Source organism: Zonotrichia leucophrys, chromosome 19, assembly GCF_028769735.1.
Source record: "Zonotrichia leucophrys gambelii isolate GWCS_2022_RI chromosome 19, RI_Zleu_2.0, whole genome shotgun sequence".
NCBI lineage: Eukaryota > Metazoa > Chordata > Aves > Passeriformes > Passerellidae > Zonotrichia > Zonotrichia leucophrys.
The window spans coordinates 6,333,388-6,354,374 of NC_088188.1; the positions used below are offsets into that span (position 1 = coordinate 6,333,388).

The following is a 20,987-nucleotide window of genomic DNA, read 5'->3' on the forward strand; positions in this document are numbered from 1 at the left end:
GCCTTGTTCTGGGGGTATTTTGGTGCTCACCCCCACCAAAACTGTTCACAGCTAGCTTAGCTTGTAATTGCTCCAAGTTATGTATTTTTATACCAGGCAAATTTTGTTTCTAGAGTTTATTCATTAAACTTTGCTAGCTATATTCAAGCTGTAAGCAAAGTGTGTTTTTAAAAAAAAAAACTCAAGTGACACAGTGTATTTTTGCAGGAATGAGGGAGAACCATGGAACAGGTATTTTTTAAAGGATGCATGATAGGAAGAAGGCTGCTTTCAACTGCTTATATCAGACATATTTCAGTGCATTTGTCATTGGCAAATGCCTTAAAATATGGGCTGGGGAGAAGCCCCAGATGGAAGGAAACTCCCAATCCTGAGCTCTGCACAGCAGCTGTGACTCAGCAGTGGGAGCAGCAGCTCTGCCATGGATCCTCTGCTGCAAAGGGAGCTCCAGGCGAGGTTTCCATCACCCAGCCCTGGCTCCTTCTCCTCCTGGGGCCACAGATCCCTCACAGGTTCCATTTCCAGGGGCCACAGATCCCTCACAGTTCCATTTCCAGGGGCCACAGATCCCTCACAGTTCCGTTTCCAGGGGCCACAGATCCCTCACAGGTTCCATTTCCAGGGGCCACAGATCCCTCACAGGTTCTGTTTCTGGGGGCCACAGATCCCTCACAGTTCCATTTCCAGGGGCCACAGATCCCTCACAGGTTCCATTTCCAGGGGCCACAGATCCCTCACAGTTCCATTTCCTGGGGCCACAGATCCCTCACAGGTTCCATTTCCAGGGGCCACAGATCCCTCACAGTTCCATTTCCAGGGGCCACAGATCCCTCACAGGTTCCATTTCCTGGGGCCACAGATCCCTCACAGGTTCCGTTTCCAGGGGCCACAGATCCCTCACAGGTTCTGTTTCCAGGGGCCACAGATCCCTCACAGTTCCATTTCCAGGGGCCACAGATCCCTCACAGTTCCATTTCCAGGGGCCACAGATCCCTCACAGGTTCCGTTTCCAGGGGCCACAGATCCCTCACAGGTTCCATTTCCAGGGGCCACAGATCCCTCACAGATTCTGTTCCAGGGCCACAGATCCTCCATTTCCAGGGGCCACAGATCCCTCACAGGTTCTGTTTCCAGGGGCCACAGATCCCTCACAGGTTCTGTTTCCAGGGGCCACAGATCCCTCACAGTTCCATTTCCAGGGGCCACAGGTCCCTCACAGTTCCATTTCCAGGGGCCACAGATCCCTCACAGTTCCATTTCCTGGGGCCACAGATCCCTCACAGTTCCATTTCCAGGGGCCACAGATCCCTCACAGGTTCCATTTCCAGGGCCCACAGGTTCCTCACAGGCTCTGTTTCCCTGGCAGAAGCTCCCTGGGCCAAGGTGTGTTTTTGTCTCTGATCCTCCCGAGCTGCTCTGGCATCTCCACTGGGAAACGGAATATCAACAACAGCGATTTAATGGCCCTGGCTGTCAAACAAAGCAGAAATATTTGGATTTTAGTGAGGAGGTTGGCACCTTTTATTGCTGGGAACAGGATGTGGTGCTGCCTGTCCCATGTTCCTGTTTCTCCTTGCCTGCCCTGTGGGTTTGGGGGTCCCCACAAACAGAAAAGCAGAAAATCTGTTTATTACCTGTGTCTGTTCAGTGAAACCTGGGGTGGATTTCCCTTCTCAGCCAAGCCCAGAGGCTCTCAGGCCATTTTTGGGTTAATCTGTCACATCTCTGAGGCTCAGGACCAGCAGCAACCACCCTCTGGCCTTTCTGGAGCCTGGTGTGTGGTGAAATAAAGAGAATTTTAATGGCATTTACTGGAAATATTTGCTGGCTCGGGAGGGCAGAGCACTCTGCATCAGCCCAGCCTGTGTCCCCTGGGATCTCATTCCCTGATTTTGTGCAAAATTCTTCTTCCACTGCTCACTCGAGCTCAGCTCACTCTGGGGTGTCCCAATCCCTCCCCAAGAAGGGAACTGGGTGGAGAAAAGAAGTTTTGCTTAACAAAAACCTGCGTGAAGCACTCTGCTAACCCAACCCCCTTGGCTCCAGAGGGATTTAAACATGTGCTTGTAGTTAATCAGGTATTTAAGTGGTTTTGTGACTTGGCAAGGCTGAGAGGAGCTGTCCCAGAGGAGAGCAGAGCTGAGCTGAGGCCTCCCAGATGGAAGGGTTTGGAAATGGGGGTGTTGAGGGCAGCAGTGTGAGTTTGCCTTTCTGTGACTCGGTTTCTCCTTTTTTTCAGCTCTCTGCAGGGGCTGGGAGGCACCAAAGGCACCCCAAAATGCAATGATTTGTGAAACAGGATGAGTTGGGGTCAGTGTTGGTCAGTAAATTCATCTGAGCTGGCACAGGAAAGGTCCTGCCAGGTTAATTCAGACCTGGCACATCCTGGACAGGATTCACCCAGGGGGAGAAAGGGTTTTAAGGGAAATCATCCCCCCTCACTCTTGGAAAGCTGCTTGGGGAACCCCCAGCTCTGTGTGGGGCAGCTCAGGAGGGGTTTCATGGAATGGGAGGGAGATTTTCCCCTTGCCTCATGGATTTCACCCTGTGGGGCAGCTCAGGAGGGGTTTCATGGAATGTAAAGGAGATTTTCCCCTTGGCTCATGGATTTCACCCCTGTGGGGCTGCTCAGGAGAGGTTTCATGGAATGTGAGGGAGATTTTTCCCCTTGGCTCATGGATTTCTATCCTATGGGGCAGCTCAGGAGGGGTTTCATGGAATGTGAGGGAGATTTTCCCTTTGCCTCATGGATTTCACCCCATGGGGCAGCTCAGGAGAGGTTTCATGGAATGTAAAGGAGCTTTTCCCCTTGGCTCATGGATTTCTATCCTATGGGGCAGCTCAGGAGAGGTTTCATGGAATGTAAAGGAGATTTTCCCCTTGGATCATGGATTTCACCCCTGAGCAGAGAGGTTTTCCCACCTCAATCTGATTTTCTTGCTGGGATTGCTCTGGAATTTGTCTCCATTTAACCACCCAGCATCACAGCACTGATGTTATTATGCAAAGTGTAGATTATTTAACCGCACAAGGTTTTTTTAATTTATTGATTTGACGTTGCTTTGAATCCCATTACAGGGATCTGCTTTATTAATGGACTTTGTCCATGCTCCAGATTAACTGGGGATGCTGGATTTGCAAATGAAAGAATTGGAATTCATGTTGTCCATATTAATTACTTGGGTGATGCTGGCTTCCATGGGGAAACCTTTCTTTTTATTCCACTCCTGTTGCTTTGTCTTAATTCAGAAAATTAGTTTGGTGCTGTGGGATTGGGTTGGTTTTTCTCCTTTGCTGGAATTCCCTTTTAACATTTAGGCAGATACTAAATGGTTTTATGGAATAGGCTGTTCCTAAGGATAAATTTTAATGCAAAAAAGGGTCAGGGAGCTTTTATTTCAATGTTTTGTTCAACTCCACTTCCTCCTCTTTTGCTTTGTGCTAAAATCTCTCTGTATCTTGTTCCTTCTAAATCTTTGCCTTGCAAAATCTCCTAATTCCTGCAGTGACACTCAGCTAGATTCTTGTGCTGAGTAATTCCACTCTCTTTGCTGGTAAAAATCCAGGATATGCCTGGATTTTGGTATATGCAGGTATTGCTATTGATCCAAACCCATTTTTCCCCTGTGTTCCTCCCACCCTGGCTCCTGCAGTGGTGTAAATGAACCAAAAAAAAAAAAAAAGAAAAAAAGGTTTGGCATGATTTTATGGGAGTCAGCTGTAATTTGTTCACTTAAATTGTCTTTTTGTCATGCTTGCATTATTCCACAGCAGCCAGTTTGGAGAGTTAATTGAATATTTGTGTCTCTCAAAGATGCCTTCAATTACTTCCATTGAATAACTCTGGGAGAGAGAGCTGTGATGAGGAATCACTGATGCTTATTTTCTGTAGCAGAAATATCTGAGCCTTTATTCCAGCACCTATTAAAGGATGCCAAAACATTCCTGGAGCCTCCCAGCCCGAAATTCCATCCTTTTGAAGCAGAGTTTAGCATCCATTGAGCATTCACAATGCATCCCTCCGTGGCTAATGCAATAATAATCAGCTCAGGGCTTGGAGGTGGGAGCAGCTTTCAGAGAGCAGTTCTTGGGTTGCAGCCTCTCATTGTGAGTGCAGCAGTGGATTGATTTCTGCTGGCTCCAGGAGGCTTCCAGGTGAGGCAGGAACAGCATTATTGATGCTGCAGCTCCTGGGGGAGGGTGTGGGAGTGTTTTCCCAGGGCTGGGCATCAAAACAAAACCCCTGGATGGCTGTGGGCAATCCCCACCTCAGGATTTATGGCTGCATTGATCAATTCCCAGATATTTTCAACTTTTTTTTCCCCCATTGTTGGATTGCAACAGCTCTGCTGGCTGAGGAGGGCAAGGGGAGCCATCAAAAGCAACAATTTTGGAGTGGATAAAAAGGCAAATGTGTCGTTTCATGTGAGATTTGCAATTCCTTCTGTTTCTGCCTGCTCCTGGGAGCAGCAGGTCAGGATGGGCTCAGAGAGGGGTTTTAACCTGCTGGACATCAGCAGAGCCACCCTGGCCTCCTCTGAAGCCTCTCCTGGCGGCAGCTGCTGGGCCAAGGCCACAAATCCTGATTCCTGCCCGAGCAGAGCCTGGCTCAGAACTGATGGCAGAGCCTGGCAGCTCGTGCAGGGCTGTGCTAATTGTGAAGGGAGGGAAATTTGGAGAAGGTGCCTGGGTTAGAGGGGTGAGGGATGAGGACTCCAGTGCCTCAATTGCTCTGTCACACCAGGGCAGAGCTTTCCTGCATCCTCCATCCCCTCAGCCCAGCTCCAGCAGGACCCAGGGTCCTGTCCCAGGCACAGTCCCTGGCAGCAGCTGGGGAACATCTGGCCCAGCTGCAGAGCATCTGTTCTGCCATGCTGGGCTTTCCACAGCCCAGTCCTGCTCCTCCCCTTGCTGGGGTCTGTTCCTTCTTCCCTCCAATTCCCCTGAACTCAGAGGACCTTCATCACCTGTGAGACCCCTTCCCCATTTTATAAGCTACAAGAATGTAAAATTTGGTGGATGATTGGTTGATGAGTTATGATCATGATTTATATTTTTGTTTGGTTTTTTTTTGGGGTGGCTATGGAATGATGATGACAGCTGGTTATTGCTTTTGATGCTAGGAAATAGAGAGGAAGGTTAATTGGAAGTGTATTGATGATCAGTGATTTGGGATGAGGGTTTAACAGGAGTGGTGACATCAGAGCCACCTGGGGAAGGGCAGGGGGTGGCAGGATGGACAGCAGCACCAGCCTGGGTGCCTGTTTGATTCATCCCTGAGGCTGGGCCATCTGGGTGAGGCTTTTTGGACTCTTTTCCCAGCAGAGATGTGTGCAGGGGTGTGCAGAGCTGGGCTGTCTGGCCCATGGACGTGGGGGTGAGGAGCAGCCTGCACCAAGGGCTCAGTGTTGATCCAACTGCCATCAGCTGGAGAGGTGTGGGGAGCCTGGGCTGGGATTCCAAGCAGGGAATTGTGTGATTGGAATGCTGCTCTTGTCCCAGGAGCTGTTCTTGCTGCAAGCCCAGACACCAGAGCAGTCTCACACAGGCAGTGGAAATGATGAGGGTGAGTGATTCCTCTCCATCCTCTGCTTGTGAATCTCTTCCCCTTTCCTGCAAGGATCCCAGTTCTGCTTTTCTCTTTTCTTCCTGTAAATACTAATTTTAGGGTTGTTTGTGGATTTACTGCTTGTGAGGGCAGGGTAGGAGAGCTGCACACACAAATAAAAATCTTCAGTGGCCATCAGGCATCTCCTGTCACCTCCCAAGGACAAGAGTTGTCTGAGCCTCGGGTTACCTCTAAATAAAACCCATGGGGTGCTGAAACAAATCATAAAAACCTCACTGATATGGATGGGGGATCAGCTGCAGAGCAGATGGGGCTGGTTTGGGCTGGGAGAGGGGGCAGGAGAAGCAGGCAGAGCTCAGTGCTGGGAAGCAAAGGTGAGAGCAGCACGAGGGGGATTTTCCTGCTCCAGCTGCCTCCTCACTGCGTGTCTAGGATCAGCTAATTAGAGGGGCTTTTCTTGGCAGGTAAATGAGAGACACAAGCTCATCCAGGGACTGAGTCAGCCCAGCTGTCTCTGAGCAGGATGAATCACCATCCTCATATGAATTGACAGCACACTGAGCTTAGGTGGCAGCTCTGGCTCCTTCCCTGACAGGAGATAATAGGCAGCCTCTCCTCCTTTTCCAGCAGGGATCTAGGAGGCTTTTGCAAGTGGAAATAAGTAGGTTTTTTGCACAATGTGATCAAGGCTGGGGCTGATCCTGAGAATCAGCCCCGTGCTGGGGCAGGAATTCCTCTGCAGCCCTGAGAGCTGCTGGGCACAGGGCAAAAGGGATAAGAAATTGAGAAATTGATGAAGATGATGAGAATTGATGAATTCTGCTCGTGAGCTGTGGTTTGGATACTCCAGGCAGCACCTGGGAAGCTCCAGGAAGCTCTTTGGGCAGACACATGAGGATGGAAATGGCAGAGTTGATTAAATTGATTATATTTTCATTTAATGCTTCAGTGCAGAGCTGTGAAGGGGAGGCCCAGCAGCCAGACTGGAGTTCACAGGGTGGGTGTAGGGCAGGGTTGATGCATGAACCTTTTCCTTTGGGTTTTAGCCAGGAATGTGTGGGGCTCTGAGGGGTGGGAGAGTGACCCCTCAGCTGTGCTTTGCTCAAATCCAGCTTTTCCTTCCTCTTCCCTTTGCAGGAGGAGAACTTTGTGGCACCCCTGTCCTTGGGAGGGTTCTAAAGAGTCCTAAAGGGCTCCAAAGCTGTCACCCATCCATCTGGGAGCAGCAGCAATAAGTGACAAGTGCCACCAGGAGCCATCTGGTGCAGGCTCTGCATGGCCAGCAGGGTCCTGGCTTGGGGATGGAGCCCCAGCTGGAGCCCCAGCCCCAGGCTTGGATGGAAAAGCGGGATTTGGGCAGCTCCTGCTGCTTTGGGAGGGATGAGTGGAGGCAGAGTTGGGTTAAAGGCAGTGGTGGATGGGAGTTGTTGGGGTTGTTCAAAGCAAATCCTGGAGTCACCTTTCCCAAACAGAACTTCCAGGCTTTTCCTGGGCTCCCAGTGGCTCTGTAAATCAGCAGAGCTGAGGCCATCCTCACTAAACATCCTCAGGCACTCTCCTGAAGAAATGTTAACTGAGATCTGGCCAAACTCCAGTTGGAGTCATTGCCTTTGCCTGGCAGTGTGGAATAAAAGAGCATTTTTCTGCAAATCTCCTATTCTCAGTTGTTTATTATGTGGCTGGCAGCATCACATCTCTGCCCATTAATCCATCTCTCCAAGTTCCTCCAATTCCAGCCTCCTGGAGGGGGTTCAGGCTGCCACCATTTATTATTTGAGTCAGTCTGCCAGGGAAATATTTGCTCCTTCCCTGAAGCATCGACTCCCTTCTCTCGCTGCACCCTCAGTGCTTGAATGAGCCATTTGTGGCTCCCAAAGCGATATTAACTCTGTGAAACGGAAAATACTCAATTATTATATCAATACCCACATATTTAATGCTGATTTGACTCCAGGCTGGTGGGTTGGACATGAAATGTGCAGAAGCAGTTGCTGGTTTGTGTGGAGGTTTCCAGGGTGGCTTTTGGGACCCCCATCCAGGTGTGCTGAGCTCCCAAATGCTGCCTGCCCTCCTCAAAAGTCCAAATTGCAAATTTGATTATCTCTGTGTGCCTCAGGGCTGGGGTTTTGTCCCAAAATATTTTGTGGCATCATTACCTTTGGGGTGCTTTACTATTCCCTCAACCAGAAATCAATTCCTGCCTCAAAAATCTTTTTTGGGGAAGAGTAGGAGGACGTGGTTGGGTTTTCCTCACAGGACACAGGTTGTGTCCAAAATGCAGAAAAACACAGGGCTGAGTCACATCTGAGCTGACCTCCCTCCCCACCTGCTGGAATCATTTTTCCCCAGATAACTTGGAGCAGATGATGGATGGAAAACTGAATTATTCCTTCCTTCCTTCACTGCCTGACTCTTGTTTACAACACCAACCTCCCTGCTTGGAAATTCAGGAAAATGCTGCTCTGATTTTAGTGGAGATAAAGGAGTTTTGGAAGAGGTGCTGGCCAAACCAGCAGCTCTTGGGATATTTGTGAGCAGCTGTGATGAGTTTTTTTTTTTGCACAGGAACCTCATTTGGGCAGCAATCATTTGGTGTTAGTGAAAACAACAACAGCAGAAGCTGCTTTCTCAATGGCTCCTCACAGGGACCTGCTGCATTTCCCCCTAATTACAATTCAATTTGCAGTGATAAATAGTTTAATAAGCAAAAAATGGGCTTGGCTGTGGTTGGTTATGGCTCTGTGTGGCTTGGGGGATGCTGGGACTGGTGGAAACACAATTTGGAGCTTCAAAAAAACCCCAAAAAATTGCAGTTTGCACAGCAGAAAGAAATAAGTGATTTTACATGAGGGAAAGAAAAGTTGGGGGTGCAGCTCCCAGATGTTTTCCTTGGGTGATGTTGGACTGCAGAGTGATGGGTGAGCTCTGAGTTTTGGGGGAAAATAGATGTTTTTGTGGGTTTGCTGCAAATAACAGGTTGGGCACAGCATCCCTGTGCCTCTCACTGGGCTTGGGGTTTTGTTTTCAAAAATAATTGGGGTTTTTTTATACCTTTCGTGGCTGTGGCTGGGGAATTTCTATTGCTGGCTGCTGGAGGAACACGTTACATTTATTTTCTGCTGGATTTTTGGATATAAATTTCAAATTCACCCCTCAAAGTGGGGCAGGTAATTGGGGTTTTTTGGGGTTTTTTTTGGTGATTTTTTTGTTGTTGTTGGGTTTTTTGGTGGTTTTTGTGTTTTGTTTTTGGGGTTTTTGGGTGGTTTTTTTTTGTGTGTGGATCTTTAAAATTTGTTTGGGTTTGGGGGTTTATTTTTTGTTTTTGGGGTTTTTTTCCTATTTTTTTAAACCTGATAGCTTTACACTGCTAGATTTGCAGAAGTCTCCCATGGAGGCTCAGCTGGTTGATGGCAGGAAATTTTCCTTCCAGTGGATAAGGATGGATCAGTGATTTGCCTTTCAGCTTCCTAAAGCTGGAAACAAATGGGATAAACTGCAGAGAAGTCATGGATGATTTCTGCTTGAAAATTCCCCTTTTTCCTGCAGAGATGTTCCCATTTTCCTGCCACACCTGGACAAAGCACCCCAGCAGAGTTCAGGGGTTTGGATCCACTCCTGACACCCCTCAAATCTGCCCTGAGAAAGCCATGCCTGCCTCATAAACCACTTTAAACCCTTATTTATTTGAAATCTGCATTTGCCATCCAGGTAAAATCCCCTGGGAAAAAGGAATGTGCAGGAAAAAAGTGGCTGGAGCCAGATGCTGGGCGTTCCTGCGCAGGCAGTGATGGGTGATTTGCTGCTGACAGCATGAACTGGTGTTAAGTTATTAAATTGCAGATGAGCTCATCACTTGGCCTCCAACAAGTTTCAGCCTTCAGAGGCTTTAAAATATTGTGTGTGGTGGAAAAGAGACAGTGCTGGTGTGGCAGAGAGGGTTGGGGAGCAGCTGAGGAAAACATCTGTGCCTGAAAAATGGGAGAACCAGAAGGGAATGCTCCACCTGGAAAATGTAAAGTTGTCCCAGCAGAGAGGAGGAGAAATTCTCTGATTTATCAGCTGGATGTTTTCATTTTAGCTGAGGAGAAAATGGTGAAGAGTTTTGAGGTGTTTGAAGGGGCAAGATGCTGAGCCTGGTTTGGTTCTGAAGGTCCCAGTGAGTTGTCCCAAGTCCCCAGATTGGCCCTCTGGTGTTTGCCATAGATCAGGGACCAAATCCAGCTTTTATTTGATATTTGCTTGATCCTAATGCTGGGCTTTACCAAACTGGGATGGTGACATCCATGCTAGAAAAGTGGGAGTTTCCTTTGAGCACCTCCCTCCACAATTTCTATTTCTTCTTCCTCTTGCAAAGAAGCCCAAGGTCTCTCCACACTGAGATTTTTTTAAAGTACAAAAATAATATTTTGTATAAATTCGTAAATATTAATTATTATAATATATATAATTTGTATGCTATAATTTGTAAATAGAAATTTGTATAATATATATAATTTGTATACTATAATATAATTTATATATAATTATATTTGTAAATAGTAATTTGGCAGAAGCTGTGGGACAGACCAGAAATCAGTTTGGCCACTTGATTTTCCCAGCTGGGCAGCCTCACACGTGCATGGTTTTTAACTTTCTCTTTTTTTACTAAATAACCTGTTTGCAGCCAAGGAGTTGCTGTGAACTCAGGCAGTGCTGCGGGGCTGATCCTAAAAATACCGAGGAAAGCAGTGGGATAAACACTTGTCACCTCGTTTGTGGCCTGAGCTGTAATTGCTGTAATGTGAGATCCCTCGGGCTGTTGTGTCTGAAGGCTCAATGGATTTTTTTTAAAGCGTGGATGTTTATTTTCAACCTGTCTGAAATCACAGAGCATCCACACCTACAAGCAATGTGCTTTCCCGTGGGGTTTTTGGGGCTGGAGCATCTCTGAGCTCAGGACAAGCTTTAATTTATTGCACGGTAGCAAAATGTTATTGGCTTGTGTTTGTCGGGAGGAAATTCTTTGTGCCAGGTGCCACCAGCTCCGTGGGAAGTGGAAGAAGTTCTAAAAGGAATAAAAAGATTGTTTGGGTGTTATACACACGAATATATTTGAGGTGAAAGGAGCACGTTGTGTTTGGGTGTTATACACACGAATATATTTGAGGTGAAAGGAGCACGCTGTGTTTGGGTATTATACACATGAATATATTTGAGGTGAAAGGAGCACGCTGTGTATAACCCTTCCCCTCACGTATAATATGATGGATTCCACACGGGGAGTTCTCTGCTAAAATTCCTCAAATTATTCAGCCTAAAAAACCACAAACCATAGAAATCAGCCTTGGAGGGGCCTCAGGAGGGCTGGCCCATCCCTGGGGCAGGATCAGCTCCACCTGAGCTGCTCCTGACTCCACCTTGTCCAGTCTGGCACAGCTTCCACTCCCTCCCAGTCAGTCTAACCCAGCATTTTCCCTTCCCTGTCTCCAGTCCATCCTCCACTTTCCAGTTTTGGGCTCCTCCCTCCCTCCCTGTGCGCAGCAGCCCCAGAGCTCCTCCAGTGTGGTGCCGTTTGCAGGGATCCCAGGACGAGGGAAGAGAGGAGAATCTTGACTCCATGTTTCAGAAGGCTGGTTTATTATTTTATTAATATATTAAAGGAAATTGATAGATTAAAACTATACTAAAAGAACAGAAGGAAGGATTTCATCAGAAGGTTAGCAAGGAATAGAAAAAGAATGGAATGATAATAAAATCCTGTGACTGACCAGAGAGTCTGAGCCAGCTGACTGTGATTGGCCATTAATTAGAAACAACCACATGAGACCAATCCCAGATGCACCTGTTGCATTCCACAGCAGCAGATAATCAATGTTTACATTTTGTTCCTGAGGCCTCTCAGCTTCTCAGGAGGAAAAAATCCTAACAAAAGGATTTTTCATAAAATGTGTCTGTGACACTCCAGTGCTGCATTTATCCTCCAGCTGCTGTGTGATGTTCTCTGGGGTCATCTTGGATTTTATCCTGTTGCAAGGGTGTCACTGACTCAGCGGGTTTATGAGGCTGATCCTGCAGCCCCAAAGCCTCTTTGCAGAGCAGGTGAAGGCCAGGAGTGCAGCTTCCCTCAAGGTGACACAAGGTGTCCCTTCCTTCCCTTTGTCACCAAAACTGCAGGAAAAACAAAAACCCTCCAACAACATTTTCAGTGGGAGCTGCTGGGGATCATTCCCTCCTGCAGCCAGGGCTGACTTGAAGAACCTCTGGCTTTTCTATCCCACCTAACCTTGCTGCTTTGCCCTGTTTCCTGCAGGATTTAGGGATGGAGTCCACCTCTCTGGATGATGTCCTCTATCGTTACGCCAGCTTCCGAAACCTGGTGGATCCCATCACCCACGACCTCATCATCAGCCTGGCAAGATACATCCACTGCCCCAAACCAGTAGGTGCCATGGTCTCCTCTCATTTTGTGCCTTGGCAAACTGGGAATGTGGAAAATCCTCCCAGTTCGGGGTGGGTCAGGTTTTCCAGCTGAACAAGTGATATTCTGCTAATGTTGGTTCTCCTTCTGGCTTGTGTGTGGCAAGGGATCATCCATGGGTGGATGGACCTGCAGGCATCACTCTGCTGTATTTGCTGCTAATAACAGGTCTTTAATTTCCTGTGAGAGTGGCTGAAGGGATGGAGTCATTCACTGCTGCTTCTTGTGGATGTTTCACTCAGTTATAGCCTCCACCAGTGTTTGAAAAGGAGGGAAATTGCTTTTTTTTTTTTAAAGCATTTACAGATTTCTTTAATGTTGTGAGGCAAAGCCACAAAGGTGCTGTTTGGGCTGTGGTGTGGGTGTGACTCTGAAGGGCCTCATAAAACTCTCAGCCCACAGTAAAAGGTGCTGGGAAGGGTGGAGGGGACACCAGGGACCCAAATCTCCATTTTCAGAGACAAGGATGGCTCTCCATGTCCTAGAGCATGAGACTGAGATGGAGCCACACCCCTGTGCTGTGCAGGGACATCCATGGATCCCTTTTCCTGTGGAGAACAAAATCCTTTCCTTCCTCCTCCCCCATGGGCTGGGAAAGTGGAGAAAGCTGCTCTCTGCTCTCGTGCCGGGCGCCTTTCCAGCAGAGAGGCCCCGTTCCCCTGCTGGGCCTGTCCTGTTCCAGAGCCCTGAGACTGAGCTGCTTCCTCCTCCTGAGGGTGAGAACCATGGAGGAGAGCTCTGGATTCCCCATAAAAACACCCCGAGGCCACTCCTGGGCCTGGAGCTGCTCCAGTGCAGAGCTCCTGCTCTCCCCTGTGCCCCTGCAGGTTTCTGTTGGCACCAGAGGCTGTGCAGGGGGCAGTGCCAGGTCAGCAGGGAGATGCAGAGCCCTCGTTGCTCTGCTCAGCCCTGAGAGGCACATCTGGACAGCTGTGTCCAGTTCTGGGCTCCTCAGGGCAAGAGGAGCTCCTGGAGTGGGGCCAGAGCAGGGGGACAGTGAGGATGAAGGGACTGGAGCATCTCTGGGGGAGCTGGGGCTGCTCAGCCTGGAGAGGAGATGCTGAGAGAAGCGCCCATCCCTGGCTGTCCCTGTGTGCAGGGACCCAGCAGTGGCACAGGAGGAAAGGGCAGGAACTGATGCCCAGGAAGCTCCACCTGAAAATGAGGAAGAATTTCTTCCCAGTGCAGGTGAGAGCTGGATCAGATTGTCCTGAGGGGGTGTGGAGTGTGGAGCCTCCTTTCACTGGAGAGCTCCCAGAGCTGCCTGGACACAACCCTGGGCCATGTGCAGGGAAATTTGGGCCTTCCAGCCTGAGATTCTGGGATTGTGTGCTGGCAAAACTCCAAATGAGTCAGCCTGTGCAGCACTGAGGCTCTTACTCTGCAGGGGAGGCTTTTTGGATGCCCTTGGTGCTCTCCACATGCTCTGCACAGCTCAAAGCACCACACCAGGGATGGATGGGATGGATGGATGGATTGGATGGGATGGATTGGATTGGATGGATGGGATTGGATGGATGGGATTGGATGGATGGGATGGGATGGATGGATGGATGGGGATGGGATGGATGGATGGGGATGGGATGGATGGATGGATGGGATTGGATGGATGGATGGGATGGGATGGATGGATGGGGTGGATGGTGGATGGATGGGGTGGGGATGGATGGATGGATGGGATGGGATGGATGGGTGGATGGGATGGATGGATGGATGGATGGTAGGATGGGATGGGATGGATGGATGGATGGGATGGATGGATTGGGATGGATGGATGGATGGATGGATGGATGGGATGGATGGATGGATGGATGGATGGATGGATGGATGGGATGGATGGATGGGATGGATGGGATGGATGGATGGATGGATGGATGGATGGATGGATGGATGGATGGATGGATGGATGGATGGATGGATGGGATGGATGGATGTGGATGGATGGATGGATGTGGATGGATGGATGGATGGGATGGATGGATGATGATGGATAGGTTGATGAGAGATGGATGCACGGTGTCAGGTGACAAAGAGCAGCCCTCACATCAGGGCCTCATGGTGGCTTTGCCTTGCTCAGCTTTGGGTGCCACTGGCTGTGCTTTAAACCTTTTATTTTTATTTTTTTGTTTTGGCAGCTGAGTGAAAAGTAACTTCATCCCAGTGTTTGGTGGTGGTTTCCTGAGATACTGATGTTCTCCAAGTCCCCAGAAATTTGCCTGCTTTAGTCACCAGGGTGATTTTCCAGCTCCCAGCCCTCTCTTCCCCCAGACTGACTTCACTTTGACAGAGCCTTGGCACAATGTGAGAGCAGGAGAGCACTCAGGGCCAGGAGTGCTGCAGAAGTTTTGGCTTTTGCTCTGCATCCTGTGCCACAAATATCCATAAATATATATATTGAGGCAGCTGGGAGCTTGTCCTTATCCATGAAGAGGTGGATGGAGCTGGCCTGGATCCTGGTCCCTGTTAACCTTCTCTTTTAAATATCTCCCTGCTCAGGGTTATGGGGTCCTGGAGAGGCTCTCCTGACTCTCTGTACATTGCTTTTTTCACTCAGCTTCTATTTATACCACCCTTAGCTTAAAGGTGACCCCTTGGTCTCTCCTCTGAGCTAAAATAAAAGTTGAATCATTTTTCCAAGCCCTGGGTAAACACAGCCTGAGTCTGTATGGTCAGGAAGAATTGGCCTGGGCTCCCCAGCGTGGCTCTGGAGCTCAGGGGGTGCTGATTCCAGGCAGCAAATCCAACCCAAAAGCTCCAACTGGTGCTGGAGGAGGCTGGAGTGCTGTGAAGGAGGAATTTGGGAGGTGGAAATGTTTGGGTGAGCTTTGTGTGGGTGTCCAGGCAGTGCTGCAGGGCTGGATTGCTGCTGAGGTCCCAGCCTGGCCCGTGGCTTGGGGTGTGAAAGGAGCCAAGGAAAAATCTCCTTCCCAGATCCTTTGGAAGCCAGGGGTTGGATCTGGTCCCATTCCAGATGTGTTTAATGCTGTTCATGGAAACCCAGGTCCTGGAGTGCAGCTCTGGTCACCTTTGGGGTTCCTGAGGCTTGGAAGGGGCAGATTTGCTGCTCAGGAAACTCAGATTGTGCAGAAAGTTTTCCAGCAAGGAATGGGGATCACAGACATCTGAACAAGTGTCCTCTCCCCCATGGCCAGGCTTTTATCTCCCTGCCTCTCTCCTTGTGGGAAAGGTTCCTTGGAGAGCAGCTCAGCTCCAAAGCCACTTCCCAAAACCCAGTGCCAGCAGGGTGATGTCTGTCTGTCTGTCCCCACGGCCAGGAAAAGGGGACAGAACACCCCAGCAAAGCCGTGTGCTGTGGGATTGCAGCAAACCTCCTGCAGCTGCTCTGGGTTGGAGCTGAAAACACAAACTTTGAGTAAGGAGTGAAGGGCCCCCGTGAAAAATTCACAGCTCTCCGTGCCAGCAGGGATATCTGGCCCTGAACTATTGGAAAATTGAAGCAATTCCTTTTTTTCCACACACCAAAGCCACGTGTGGGGATGACTGATGGCTGAGATAGGGAGTGAGTCAGGCTTCCCTCCAGCTTGGGGACTTGGGTTTGGGATAAGCACTGAGGGAAAGGGAAAGTGGAGCCTTGGGCAAGGCTGGTTTGGGGTTTCACCTCAACCCCTGGGATGTACCTGGGAGCTCCTCCAAGCCCTGAAGGTTGCCCAGAGAGAATTTTGGCTTTGCTGATCCCCATCCTGCTGCTTTCTGGCAGGGCAAGGCTGGCAGAGCAGCTTAGCAAAGCCCCCACCCAAAATCCAGCTTTGCCTCCCCATTCTCCTGCAGCTCCTGAGCAGCAGCTTTTTTTATTCAAAAATGAAACAAACCATCCCAAAATCCAGTTTTCCTGGCCATTCTTTCAAATGAATAACCATCCAAATCCAGCTTGCCTGCCATTCCCTGCAGCTCTGAGCACAGCTTTTTTTATTCAAAAATGAAACAAACCATCCCAAAATCCAGCTTTGCCTCGCCATTCTCCTCCTCCTCCTGGGCAGCAGCTCCTAAAAGTCTCAGGTTCAAACACAGGGGAGTGAATTTGGGCAAATATCTCAGGTTGGGATTATCTCAATTTTGAACATCATCTTCCCCACTGAAATTCAAGATAAATGGGGACAGAGAGAGTTTTTAAAGCTCTTCTAAGCAGCTGGAGAGTGGAAGCAAAGTGGATTTTGCCCTGCGTGGATGGAAGCTCTGTTTTCCTGTCATTTGAGCAATTTCCCTTCCAGAAGGGAGGCACCCTCTATTAGGAAAAAATAAAAAAGGAAATAAAGAAATAAAAGCAAAGAGTTTTTGTAAATAGGGAAGGTGCCAGGAGGCTTTCCAGTGATTGCTCTTCCTCGATGGCAGGGACTGGGATTCCTGGCCAGAGTCCAGCAAGGGATTATCTCCCAGTTTGGGCTGTTTGGGGATTTCTAAGAGCTTTATCCCACCCTTCCCATCTTCAAAGAGCTGCTGGGTAATTTGCTAAATCCTGCTGATTTCTCTGTCACTTTCCTTTTTGCCCTTGCCATCCATCCTGCCGGGACAGCCCCAGCACAGCTCCTGGGTCTGCATCCGTGTTTTCACCTCTGCTTGGAGCCCTTGGAAGTGAAATTTCCCTGCTGCATCCCGGAGCTGCTGCTGGGAGAGCTTGGATACCCTCGGCTGCTCCTTCCTCACTTTTTTTTTTCCCTTAAAAAAGTACAGAAAATCCCCATTTGTGCTGTGCCTGCAGAGCAGAGGTGGTGAGTGAGCTGCCCTTTCCCTGGGGTTCACATCAGCAGGGACTGGATGGGAGAGGGTCCTGCCACCCCTCCCCAGGCTCCCAGGGCTCAGAACCCTCAGGGAATGACAGAAATGTCCCAAAAATATCCCAGGACACTCCTGCAGCCATGGGGGGCTGGCCTGGGCTCTGCTTCCCGTGGGATCCCAGCTGATCCAGGCTGGGAAATGCTGAATTTGGGACATAAATAACGCAAAAATTCACATCTGGTTTCATCCTGGGAGGGATGGGGGACAGAGGAGGGTGAGTGGTGCCTGCTGGGATGAGACCTGTGGTTCCAAGGGGGATTTTCCCTGAGAAATTCCAATTTTCCTCTGAATTTCATCTTCCCTGTGCGTGGTGAAAGGGAGGGCAGTGCCATCCTTCAGGAAAGGGAATGAAATCTTGAAATCAGAGAACAGAGTGGAACAAACACTCCGGAAAGGAGATATGATCAAGTTAAAATGAAATGGAAAAAAAACCCCAGAAAATCTGAAATGGAGTGACTACAACAAAATACACTGAGAGGAAATGAAGTGCATTGAAAAGGATCAAAAATTATTCCCATTGAATTCCCTAAAATCAGGGAATAAAGGTAAACAAAGAGACAAAAGAGAAACAGAAGAGATGAAATTTCAGAAATGAAACAAACCTGATACAAAGTGAAACAAGAAAAGCAAATGGGATGACATGAAGTGCATAGCAATGCCCAACTGATCCTCATTTAAATCAAGATTTCATTCCCTTTCCTGAGAGTGCCATCATCCCCTGATTTCAGTGGGTGTTTTTCTCTTTTTCTCTTGTGCACCAGCTGCAAGGATTAACCTGTTGTTTGCTGAGATATTTCCAGAGTAATGAGTAAATCCAGAGCAATCCCTCCTGGATTTTTAGCTGTTCATGGCAGGATACAGATGGATTTAGCATTAAAATTTCGCTGCTCCAGTGACCTTTCCAGTGGCATCTGAGTGATCTTCCCATCATGATTTTGTTAGTAGCACTCAAGTGGATCCAGTTTAGGAGTGGGGATGCTCCAAGGCCTCCCCCCACACCTCAGACAGGTTTTAGGGCCAGGAAATGCAGCACACACCTCCCTGCCATTCCCCACCCTGCTCCCATTCCTCCTTTGCTGTGGAAGCTGAGCTGGGTACCCTCCAGCAGCTCTCAGAGAAGATTTTGATATTCTTTTTTTTTTTTTTTTTTTTTTTGCAATTTTATCTTCCATGTCCCCCTCAGGGCCATCTATCACCTCGGATTTTATTGCCTTCTCTAATTGCTTCTCTGAAGTCCAAGTGCAATATTCCTGCAGGATCCTGTGGAACAACTTCCTGAGCTGCTGCAATCCCCTTCATCTCTGCTCCTGCCTCTCTTGATAAACCCTGTTGTACACTGATTTTCATTTTGGTGTGTCAACACCCAGGCTGAGGCTCTGCACTTTGGCCTTTCAGCAAAGCAGATTGGGGGAAAATGTGCAGAATTGGGTTCCACTCCATCCCTTTGTTTCTGCAGATTTTGCCTGTCAGTTTTCTGCCACTTCTGCCTTTCTGCAGCTTCAGCAGCTCCTAATTTGGGCTAATTCAGGGTTTAATTGCTGGGTCCTTGGTGCTCTGTGGTTGTCCTTAGTGAGCACTCAGTGCTGCTGGGGTGCCCAGGGGTTTGTGGTGGCAGAACTGGAATTTTAAGAGTTGCAAAGGAGCAAATCCTCCCCTGAGAGCTGCAGAATGAATGTGGTTGGTGTTGGGGGAAGTGCCCACCCCATCCCTGCAGCCAGGACGTGAGGGGCAGCTGTGACAATCCCACTCTTTTGGGCTTTCTAGGTTTGCCTGGAACCAGAGGATTTTGTGGTTTTCTTCAATCATGAAGTTAAACCAGTTGCCATGCTCAGTGTTGGGTTAATGTGATGAAAGCCAAGGAGATGGGCCAGGCAGGTCCCCTCAGGTGACATAGCCTGGCTGTCCCTGCAGGCCCCTCCTGCCCACAAGTGCAGCCCAACCCCATTTTGCACCAGTTGCTGCCTTTCCCCCTCATTGAGTTTTATGCTGCTGTCAAGCAGGACTCCACAAAATGTTAATTTTGCCCTGGCACGGAGCCCCTGCCATCTGCTCCAGGACACCTTCAGCTGCCAGGGTGCCAGGCTGCTCCAAAAAGGACCTGAAGGGCCAGAAGTGCTGCTCAGGGTCTGTATTCTCAGCCTGCCATGCAGTTAATTACAGCCACAACCTTTAATTATTCCTACCTTTTTCAGTGCAGTCCTTACCTGCAGACCTGGGTTTGGTATTTCCCTGCATGGTTTTGTAGATGGATTTGGGGGTGTCCAGGTGATGGGGTGAGTTTTCTGATCAGCATCTCCATAATTCACCTTCCTGTGCAAAAAAAGTTGCTGCTAGATGGGAAATTTAGTGATAAAACCTTCTAATAAGGTTTTATGAAAGTCTAATTTTTGCTTGATTGAAGATTGGTTCTTCTCCTCCTTAAAAAGAAAAAGCAAAACCTTTTTCTTTGGCTTTTATTTATGCTACTTCAGATTTTTACCTCTTTTTCCTCTTTTACCTTCTTTCCTTTTTTACCTTCCCAAGAAGAAAATTTTGGTCAGATTTTACTTCTTTTACGTTCTTTAAGAGGGGATTTTTGGTGGTGAAACCTTTATCCAAGCAAACCAGAAGGAAGGGAGTGAGGTTTTTGCTGTGAACAGCATTCCCTATCCAAACAGCATCTGGAGCTGTTTGCTGGGTTTGCATTGTTTCTGTGCAGCTTTTATGTCTTTTATTTCTGTTTCTGTGCATCTTTTAACATTGTCTCAGTTGAATTTCCCACAAACTACCAGGATCTCCTAATATTTGGTGTAGTTTGAGATGAAACCCCCCCTGAAATAGGTGGTGTAGGGTGTGATTTGATGCTGGGCTCTGACTCTGTGCAATTCCTGTGGCTCCACAGTGATCATTTCAAAATATGACCAAAAAAACTCCTCATTCTTATTAAAACAGCCTTTATTTAATTGCTTAAGTTCCTCCTCTAATTTGAATTAAACCAGACATGAGTTATTTTCAAAAGCTTTTCTGCTCTGAGCTACAGGGTGGTCAGATTGATCAGCCCTAAAGCCACGTTGTCACTTTATTTAGAATTTATTTTTGGGATCTATCACTCCACTAAGCCAACATCTGCTCCCTTTGGGCATCACCCTCATCCTCCACACACCAAATCCTGTTCTCAGAGGAGCCTGAATTGAGGAAAGGGGAATTGCAACAGACTCGTGTTGATATTTAAGGTGATATTTTAAGGTCACCTCCCTGGAGAGCTTTTCCAGGGTGGATTTTTCATGCTTTGCCCAAGGAACTCAGCCATGAAAGAGGAGGGAATTGGGATTTGGGATTTAGGATTTGGGGTGGATTCCCCCTTGCACACCTGGATGGGGCTGTAGGCAGGAACAGTCACCAATCCCTGCGTTCCCCTCCTGGTTTTTGGGATGTTTTGGGGGAATGGTGGATTTAAATCTTTTCCCACCTCCTGATCTCAGAGGATTGGCTGGAGAAAACCCCATTAGGACTTGCAGAGGGAGATGTGGGACTGGCAGAGGGAAATGTGGGACTGGCAGAGGGAAATGTGGGACTGGCAGAGGGAAATGAAATGTGGGACTGGCTGCAGGGAAATGTGGGACTGGCTGCAGGAAATGTGGGACTGGCAGAGGGAAATGTGGGACTGGCAGAGGGAAATGAAATGTGGGACTGGCAGAGGGAAATGTGGGACTGGCAGAGGGAAATGTGGGACTGGCAGAGGGAAATGTGGGACTGGCTGCAGGAAATGTGGGACTGGCAGAGGGAAATGAAATGTGGGACTGGCTGCAGGGAAATGTGGGACTGGCAGAGGGAAATGAAATGTGGGACTGGCTGAGGGAAATGTGGGACTGGCAGAGGGAAATGAAATGTGGGACTGGCTGCAGGGAAATGTGGGACTGGCAGAGGGAAATGTGGGACTGGCTGCAGGAAATGTGGGACTGGCTGCAGGGAAATGAAATGTGGGACTGGCAGAGGGAAATGTGGGACTGGCTGCAGGGAAATGTGGGACTGGCAGAGGGAAATGTGGGACTGGCTGCAGGAAATGTGGGACTGGCAGAGGGAAATGTGGGACTGGCTGCAGGAAATGAAATGTGGGACTGGCAGAGGGAAATGTGGGACTGGCAGAGGGAAATGAAATGTGGGACTGGCTGCAGGGAAATAAATGTG

General features: G+C 48.7%; 1 protein-coding gene across 1 annotated transcript in view; it reads left to right on the forward strand.

Moving 5' to 3' along the window:
* LRRC75A (leucine rich repeat containing 75A) overlaps positions 1–20,987 on the forward strand; it is a 60,498-nt gene that overhangs the window by 13,501 nt on the left and 26,010 nt on the right. The window contains exon 2 of the mRNA XM_064729430.1: positions 11,859–11,987. Coding sequence (XP_064585500.1) covers positions 11,859–11,987 — 129 coding nt within the window. The remainder of the gene's footprint in view (positions 1–11,858; positions 11,988–20,987) is intronic.